We start from the raw sequence: 9,613 nt of genomic DNA on the forward strand, positions 1-9,613 counted from the left end.
GTTTTCACTTGGGGTATACAACTGTTCGTATGATATTTGCTGGTATAGGTCCACGCCTTCATAAAGCCCCCATAGAACGGTACCCCCCGATTTTCTTTATTTTAAAGGTTGTGGCCTCAATATTCCACCGATTTGGCTGAAATTTGGTATTTACTCTTCACTTGGGGTATAAAACCATTCGTATGAAATTTGTTAGTATATGCCCACGCCTTCATATAGCCCCCATAGAACGGTACCCCCGATTTTCGGTATTTTGAAGGTTGTGGCCTCAATATTCCACCGATTTGGCTGAAATTTGGTATTTAGTTTTCACTTGGGGAATACAACTTTTCGTATGAAATTTGTTGGTATAGGTCCACGCCTTCATATAGCCCCCATAGAACGGTACCCCCGATTTTCGGTATTTTGAAGGTTGTGGCCTCAATATTTCACCGATTTGGCTGAAATTTGGTATTTAGTTTTCACTTGGGGTATACAACTTTTCGTATGAAATTTGTTGGTATAGGTCCACGCCTTCATATAGCCCCCATAGAACGGTACCCCCGATTTTCGGTATTTTGAAGGTTGTGGCCTCAATATTCCACCGATTAGCTGAAATTTGGTATTTAGTTTTCACTTGGGGAATAAAACTTTTCGTTTGAAATTTGTTGGTATAGGTCCACGCCTTCATATAGCCCCCATAGAACGGTACCCCCCCCCCCCCCCCCCCCCGATTTTCTTTATTTAAAGGTTGTGGCCTCAATATTCCACCGATTTGGCTGAAATTTGGTATTTAGTCTTCACTTGGGGTACAAAACTTTTCGTATGAAATTTGTTGGCATATGCCCACGCCTTCATATAGCCCCCATAGAACGGTACCCCCGATTTTCGGTATTTTGAAGGTTGTGGCCTCAATATTCCACAGATTTGGCTGAAATTTGGTATTTAGTTTTCACTTGGGGAAAAAACTTTTGGTATGAAATTTGTTGGTATAGGTCCATGCCTTCATATAGCCCCCATAGAACGGTACCCCCGATTTTCGGTATTTTGAAGGTTGTGGCCTCAATATTTCACCGATTTGGCTGAAATTTGGTATTTAGTCTTCACTTGGGGTATTCAACTTTTCGTATGAAATTTGTTGGTATAGGCCCACGCCTTCATCTTGCCCCCATAGAACGGTACCTCCCGATTTTCGTTATTTTGAAGGTTGTGGCCTCAATATTTCACTGATTTGGCTGAAATTTGGTATTTACTCTTCACTTGGGGTATAAAACTTTTCGTATGAAATTTGTTGGTATAGGCCCACGCCTTCATATAGCCCCCATAGAACGGTACCCCCGATTTTCGGTATTTTGAAGGTTGTGGCCTCAATATTTCACCGATTTGGCTGAAATTTGGTATTTAGTTTTCACTTGGGGTATAAAAACTTTGAAATTTGTTGGTATAGGTCCACGCCTTCATATAGCCCCCATAGAACGGTACCCCCGATTTTCTTTATTTTAAAGGTTGTGGCCTCAATATTCCACCGATTTGGCTGAAATTTGGTATTTACTCTTCACTTGGGGTATAAAACCTTTCGTATGAAATTTGTTGGTATATTTCCACGCCTTCATATAGCCCCCATAGAACGGTACACCCGATTTTCGGTATTTTGAAGGTTGTGGCCTCAATATTTCACCGATTTGGCTGAAATTTGGTATTTAGTTTTCACTTGAGGTATAAAAACTTTGAAATTTGTTGGTATAGGTCCACGCCTTCATATAGCCCCCATAGAACGGTACCCCCGATTTTCGGTATTTTGAAGGTTGTGGCCTCAATATTCCACCGATTTGGCTGAAATTTGGTATTTAGTCTTCACTTGGGGTATAAAACTTTTCGTATGACATTTGTTGGTATAGGTCCACGCCTTCATATAGCCCCCATAAAACAGTACCTCCCGATTTTCGGTATTTTGAAGTTTGTGGCCTCAATATTTCACCGATTTGGCTGAAATTTGGTATTTAGTTTTCACTTGAGGAATAAAACTTTTCGTATGAAATTTGTTGATATAGGTCCACGCCTTCATATAGCCCCCATAGAACGGTACCTCCCCGATTTTCTTTATTTTAAAGGTTGTGGCCTCAATATTTCACCGATTTGGCTGAAATTTGGTATTTACTCTTCACTTGGGGTATAAAACCTTTCGTATGAAATTTGTTGGTATATGCCCACGCCTTCATATAGCCCCCATAGAACGGTACCCCCGATTTTCGGTATTTTGAAGGTTGTGGCCTCAATATTCCACCGATTTGGCTGAAATTTGGTATTTAGTTTTCACTTGGGGAATAAAACTTTTCGTATGAAATTTGTTGATATAGGTCCACGCCTTCATATAGCCCCCATAGAACGGTACCCCCGATTTTCTGTATTTTGAAGGTTGTTGCCTCAATATTCCACCGATTTGGCTGAAATTTGGTATTTAGTTTTCACTTGGGGTATAAAACTTTTCGTATGAAATTTGTTGGTATAGGTCCACGCCTTCATATAGCCCCCATAGAACAGTACCTGCAGATTTTCGGTATTTTGAGGGTTGTGACCTCAATATCCCGCCAAAATGGCTGAATTTCGGTATTAAGTCTTACTTGGGGGGTGAACAACTTTCCACCTAAAATTTGTTGGGTTAGGTTCAGGCCTTCATATAGGCCCCATAAAACGACACCTCCCGATTTTCGGTATTTTGTAGGTTGAGGCTGTGGTTATACATTTCTCTATTTTATTGACTTGCATAATTTTGCATATGTTATATGTTTCGATTGCAATTGAATCAGAAGCCAAAAATATGCCCAGTCCCAACATTTGGCATGAATCGGGCCAAAAATAGGGGTTGCATAAAATTCCGCTGTCTAGATATAATAGATGTCGGTAGTGGGAGCATCTTAGAGATTGTTCTGGACTGGTCATGAGAGCGACTACGACAGGGACTATGTTGCTGCATGATGCGGTGGAACACAGCCCCCAGTGAGTCGTCGTCGTTATCAACATACGTGATTCCCCTGCAGTCCCCCCTGAATACCAGCCGTTGCTGTTCCAATCGCTAAAAATTCATCCTTTTTATTTTAATTGCAATGGTAATTTAATTGCCGAGGTAAGATAGATCATGGTCACAGCGTTGTGATGGTTACAACGTACTGAGGAAAAATCGCACCAGAAGTGGAGGTGGGAGATAAGGGTTTTCCTATTGCACCAGTCTATTCTATCTCGCTTGAGCCTGTCTCTAATGACCCGTACATGGAATGTATGGGGGTAGCAGTCAGGTTTGGAACTGCCGAGATAAAGTTGCTGAACGTATACATCCCGCCGAGAAATAGCTGTATCTCAGTTTACGAGACTGACATTAGCCCGCTCTTGGAAGGTCATAACCGTCTGTTCTTAGGGTACATTAATGCGCATCATGAGATGTGGCATTAGATCCTCGGAAACGACCAGAGGTACAGCCCTGGCTGAGCAGGTTGACAGCTCTACATTTTGCTCGGTCAATGAGAACACTCCTACCAGAATTAGAGGAGTGTGTCACAGTTCGCCAGACATAACCATCGCGTCACCTGGTCTGACATATGACGTCACCTCGCAAACCGTCATTTTCCTTGGATCAGACCATCTCTTCTCAATTGTCTACATCAGCAGACCGCTCGATTTCATTACCTCTGAACGCTGCACTTTCATCAGTCATGGAAATGATAACTGGCCGAGTTTCAGAGAGTTCAATAATCACCGTTTCAGTGATCTTCCCAACTCTTGTGATGTTCGGGTAGCGGAAAGGACGTTCCGAGACGTCATCACTGCTGCAGCCGCTCGCCATATACCTGTCGAATACCCGAAGTAAGACAAAACTTCCCAGCAGATGCGACGGAATTTGCAAATGAGCGTAATGAGCTTCGTCGAGCTAACCCCAATGACCCCAGAGTCAGGGAAGTTAACAGGTAAGCATAAGTGGAACAAGTGGCTAAATCATCTGAAGAGTTGCAACATTGGGGCCGGAGCAAGTGAATTTTGGGCAACGGTTAAATCACTCTCGAACCCTGGAAGGAGGGAAGATATTTCAATCGACAGTTTGTCGAGCACCCCGAAAGTGACAGGGCTAAGAGAAGAGTACTACATCGCATTAGATATCTTCCTACCGAGAAGGAACCACCAAAATTTACAATGGATGATGTTGTGAATGTCATCAGAAACACTAAAGCACTCAAACCGTTGGCCCAGATGGAATCTCCATGGTAATGCTGCAACAGCTGAATAAGGCTCGACTCTCGACTCCACTATGTCACTAAAGTTCACAACGTATCACTAGCCACCCACATCGTTCGCGAAGTCTGGAAAATTGGCAGGCTACTAAAGCCAGGTAATGATGCCAGCAAAAGTGAATCGTCGCCTGTAGCAAGACCCTTGAGGCTTTCGTCTTCACCAGTGTCAGAAATAGCAATCCAGTTGCCGATCATCATCATGGGTTCGTAAGCAGCACAGCACGACAATTGCGCTGCACGCCATCTCCATACATATTTGTCGAGGACTCAACCAGAGCAAGCGTGATGGTGGTGCCCGACTTATCAAAAGCCTTTGATGCTGTCAAGCACAACACGCTGTTTGATGACATCGAGCAGAATACCCTTCGGCCAAGTTTGAAACGTTGAATATTCAATTATATTTGTGGACGCCTGTCGTACGTGGAATTCAGGAATAAGAATACCAAACCGCGTAGAGAAAAACAGGGAGTTCCCCAAGGTGGGGTGATATCTCCGAAACTGTTTAACCTCTACCACTCCCTTATTTGGCGTCAGGTACCTTCCCTGATGACACCTGTGAAAGACTGAACTCTTATTTAACCGATCTTACCATCTTTTTCTACGCCAGGAATATGCAGATATCCGCCACTAAATCTACGGCCACTCTGTTCACCGCATGGACGGCTCCGGTGAGAAGAGAGTAGAATGTCGTGATCGATGATAGCAGAATTCCCGACATCAAACTACTCCAAAATTCTAGGGGTCACATTCGACACTACGTTCACGTCGTCCGCGAATGCCGCATCTATCAGCGATGAACTGAAAAGTAGGAACAAGGTCATCAAGTCCCTAGCCGGCCGACCAAGTCCCTAGGTCGGTCTGTGGTAAGCTATGAGGCGCTAGTTTGGTTCCCGACTTTATGTGATTCGCAATGGAATAAAATTCAAACTTGTCAGAATGCCGCCCTGAGAACAGCAACAGATTGCCTCCTCATGTCTTCAGTGAACCATCTACATGAGGAGGCAAAGATGCTTCCACTAAAGCAACAGAAAGAGATGCTTTCGTTACAGTATATGCTCGGGTGTTACCGTGAGAGTCATCCCAATCACCATTTGGGCGTAGGCCCGACCCACTCAGGCACATCAAGAAGGATCTTCAAGTTCTAGGGGAAGAGGCCCGACAATACAGGAGATAACTTCTAGTTCAACAGGCATATCAAGCACGTTTAAATAGCATTCACACGGACGCAGTTGCTAAGGCCATAATCAAATATAGTGAGCAGCTGCCACGACAAACCAGAGTAGTTTTGACTCAACTACGCTCGGGATATTGCAGTCGCCTAAATTTTTATAGGGCAAAGATTATTGGCACCGTGCAAAACATCTGTCCAGTATGCGGCATGTCCCGCACACCGCACTGCACCTTTTCAATTGACCTGCCAAACCTACTCATCTAACTCCAGTGGAGCTGTGGTTACATCCCATCGAAGCAGCCACTTTCCTGGAACTAGAGATAGACTCAGATCCAGATTACAGAACATACAATAATAAACACAACAACTATTTTTTCTATAACAATCAGTTTATTTAAATGGCGCCCGATATTTATTGGTTAACTAAAAGTTAATTTATAGTTTTAGTAATTAATTTAAATAATAAAAATAAAAGAAGGCGTTAAGCTAATGTTACAAACAGTCATGCAGCTTCGTTTTTGCCTTCCTCATAATATCGATCACCGTTAATGCTGTTGGTGCGTCGCCATCGACTCCAATTGAAGCAAGGTCGGCAACTAACTCATGGTTGTATTGCCACTGATGTTCTCTTCAATGTTAATTGTTGCAATTCCATTAGTTTTTGCTTCAATACGACCTGTTTTACTTTTCTCTTTCTGTAAATCTCCTGGTTGCGTTGCAACATCTTTATAAGCCGGAGAACAATCTGTGGTGGTCATATTGTTAGCTACATTACAGCCAGCTTCTTTGGGAAAATAAGGAGTTGAAACGGTCTCCATTCTGGCATTTGGAACATTTTCAGGAGCTGAAAAAAAAAACAAATGGTTGTTGTATGTTTAACATCAGGTTAGTTACATGTTACGCATACTAGCGTAAAATAATTTCGTCTGATAAATGAAATCGTAAGTCATAAGTTGAGTCATAAAAATGTCCACACATTATATTCCTACACAAGTGCCGAACGTATAATTATCGCTGGTTACGAAGTTTTTCGGGAAATCACACTCACAAGACCCGAACGAAAAGAAAGAGCGTACGAAATAGAACAGACAGTCTATAGAAGCGCCCCTTTCTTTCAGAAAGGTTCTAAAGCAGTCACCTTTCTTTTAGAAAGGGGTATAGAAGCACCCTTTCTTTTAGAAAGGGGTATAGAAGCACCCTTTCTTTTAGAAAGGGGTATAGAAACACCCTTTCTTTTAGAAAGGGGTATAGAAGCACCCTTTCTTTTATAAAGGGGTATAGAAGCACTCTTTCTTTTAGAAAGGGGTATAGAAGCACCCTTTCTTTTAGAAAGGGGTATAGAAGCACCCTTTCTTTTAGAAAGGGGTATAGAAACACCCTTTCTTTTAGAAAGGGGTATAGAAACACCCTTTCTTTTAAAAAAGGGTATATAAGCACCCCTTCTTTTAGAAGGGGGTATAGAAGCACTCTTTCTTTTAGAAAGGGGTATAGAAGCACCCTTTCTTTGAGAAAGTGTATATAGAAGCACACTTTCTTTGAGAAAGTGTATATAGAAGCACCCCTTCTTTCAGAAAAGGGTCTATCGAAACACCCTTTCTTTCTTTCTTTCTTTCTTTCTTTCAGAAACACCCTTTCTTTCAGAAAATGGATATAGAAGCACACTTTCTTTCAGAAAGGGTCTATAGAAGCAACCTTTCTTTCAGAATAGGTCTATAGAAGCACCCTTTCTTTCAGAAAGAGTCTATAGAAACAACCTTTCTTTAAGAAAGTGTCTATAGAAACAAGCTTTCTTCCGGAAAGGGTCTATAAAAGTAACCTTTCTTTTAGAAAGGGTCTATAGAAACAAACTTTCATTCAGAAAGGGTCTATAGAAACAGACTTGCTTTCAGAAAGGGTCTATAGAAGCAACCTTTCTTTCAGAAAGGGTCTAAAGATCAACCTTTCTTTCAGAAAGTGTCTAAAGATCAACCTTTCTTTTAGAAAGTTTCTATAGAAGCACTCTTTCTTTCAGAAAGGGTCCAGAGAAGCACCTTTTCGTTCAGAAAGGGTCTATAGAAGCAACCTTTCTTTCAGAAAGTTTCTATAGAAGCACTCCTACTTTCAGAAAGGGTCTATAGAAGCAACTTTTCTTTGGGAAAGTGTCTATAGAAGCACCCTTTCTTTGAGAAAGTGTCTATAGAAGCACCCTTTCTTTGAGAAAGTGTCTATAGAAGCACCCTTTCTTTGAGAAAGTGTCTATAGAAGCACCCTTTCTTTGAGAAAGTGTCTATAGACGCACCCTTTCATTGAGAAAGTGTCTATAGAAGCAACCTTTCTTTCAGAAAATTTCTACAGAAGCACCCTTTCTTTTAGAAGGACACTATAGAAGCACCCTTTCTTTGAGGAAGGCTCTATAGAAGCACCTTTTCTTTGAGGAAGGCTCTATAGAAGCACCCCTTTCTTTTGGGAAAGCTCTATAGAAGCACCCTTTCTTTGAGAAAGTGTCTATAGAAACACCCTTTCTTGTCTTTATAGAACGTAAACGTGATTGCAATTAAGAAATTTCTAGTTGAAACTTACCAGCGATAGTGGACTTGGTCGTATCCTTAGCCGAACGACGTTTAATATACTCCGCAATAGCTATACATGCCATACTTATCCAGAATATACATAAAAGAACTTCAAGAAATAGAAGAAAATACATTTTTTGCTCGTTTTCGAATTAATGAGGAAAGAATCGGCGAAATGGTCTTGTCGAAGTCGTATATCGTACTATTGAAATCACAACCACTGAACTAAACGAAATTTTTGCAGATATCTATCAATTCAGTTAACACATACAAACAAATAATTGTTTATATTGAAATGCATTAACAAATTTCCACTTATCGTTGTATGTAGAAATGACTTAAATATGGAAATTAGAAAATAGTATGTAATATGAAAAATCATTTAAATTTCAATATTTATTACTTCAAATTAGTTTCAGAATCCACATACTAATTGGCCACCATCCATTGATGTACTGGCACTTTCAGATGTCGCCAGAAACACAGCATGTGTTCATTTGAAAATTCGGAAAATGTAAGCACATTTAGTAAACTTTAAAAATCAATACCGAACAAAGCGGAGGATGTAATATTTAACTTTATATCATAATTAATTCCATTTGCATTCCAATTTCAAATCCTATTACAAACGATAAGATAAACAATAGTTTGTTGCTAATTTTGTTCTTAGAAAAAATTCAGGAGTTGACAAAGCGGATCAAGAAAACTTATAGTGGTAATGGGTTATTTTTAATGACTCAGGGAAAGACGAAGATTTGCACTGGCAAATCAATTGGCTCGGGAGTGTTTTAATGACTTTCACTAACTTACATATGTATACAAACATCCCGGAAGTTTCAAGAGAGACTTCTAACATATCAATAAGTGCTGGGGGCCACAAGTCCCGGCACCGTTTATTTTGTCTGACTGACAGCATCCTGAATAATTTGCAAGGCACTTTTTTGGAACGTTTGAAGGATTCTCCATGATGTGTGTCCAGAATAATTTTTCAAACATCCATTAAACAATGTGGATTTTTTAACGAATATGTATGTATTTTTTTACAAAAGTGGATTTTTTAAACTAATATTTTTTCAAGTCATCTGGATCTGGGTCTATCTCCAGTTCTAGAAATGTGGTCGATGGGTCGTATCCACAATGCTACTGTAGTTAGTTGAGTAGGTTTGGCAGGGCAATTGAAAAGTCGCATGCTGGACAGATGTTTTGGACGGTGTCATCGATTCGTGCCCTATAGGACTTCAGACGGCTGCACCACCCAAGAGTGGTTGAGCCAAAACTACTATGGTCGTGACAGCCGACACTCCTCAGCTGCTATAGATGGGGGATGTTCTCCGAGAACCGCAATCACAAGATAGTTTTTTATGGCATCTGCGATTGCATCTGTGTGAATGCTATTTAAACCTGCTTGATAGCCTCGTTCTCTCTTGTAAAGCAAATGGTGCAGATGCAGTTCTCAGCGCTCGGACAGTTTTGAATAATTTTTCCGCTATTGCGCTGCATAGCTTACCAGCCTAGGGACTTGAGCACCCTGTTCCTAAATCTCAGCTTATCGCAGATAGCAGTGGCGTACGCGGACGACATGAACATGCTGTCGAATGGGACCCCTAGAATTTTGGGGTAGTTTGTGGTCGGAA

At 41.1% G+C, this 9,613-nt stretch overlaps 1 protein-coding gene across 1 annotated transcript; it reads right to left on the reverse strand.

The window, feature by feature from the left end:
* Positions 1 to 5,828: 5,828 nt before the first annotated feature.
* LOC141387400 (uncharacterized) lies at positions 5,829 to 8,166 on the reverse strand. Its single transcript, XM_073957031.1, has 2 exons — positions 7,990 to 8,166; positions 5,829 to 6,274 (listed from the first exon to the last, which is right to left on the reverse strand). The coding sequence occupies exons 1-2, from the start codon at positions 8,111 to 8,113 to the stop codon at positions 6,027 to 6,029; spliced, it is 372 nt and encodes a 123-aa protein (XP_073813132.1). The 5' UTR covers positions 8,114 to 8,166; the 3' UTR covers positions 5,829 to 6,026.
* Positions 8,167 to 9,613: the final 1,447 nt, after the last annotated feature.

This window comes from Musca autumnalis, unplaced genomic scaffold, assembly GCF_047663935.1.
Source record: "Musca autumnalis isolate F117 unplaced genomic scaffold, ASM4766393v1 scaffold_5, whole genome shotgun sequence".
Taxonomy (NCBI): Eukaryota; Metazoa; Arthropoda; class Insecta; order Diptera; family Muscidae; genus Musca; species Musca autumnalis.

What these genes read in the sequence shown, in the direction of transcription:
- LOC141387400 (XM_073957031.1), bottom strand. Translation starts at nt 8,113, where the DNA reads ATGTATTTTCTTCTATTTCTTGAAGTTCTTTTATGTATATTCTGGATA. An exon ending in GACCAAGTCCACTATCGCTG is followed by an intron (nt 6,275 to 7,989) that starts GTAAGTTTCAAC and finishes TTTTTTTTTCAG; the next exon opens with CTCCTGAAAATGTTCCAAAT.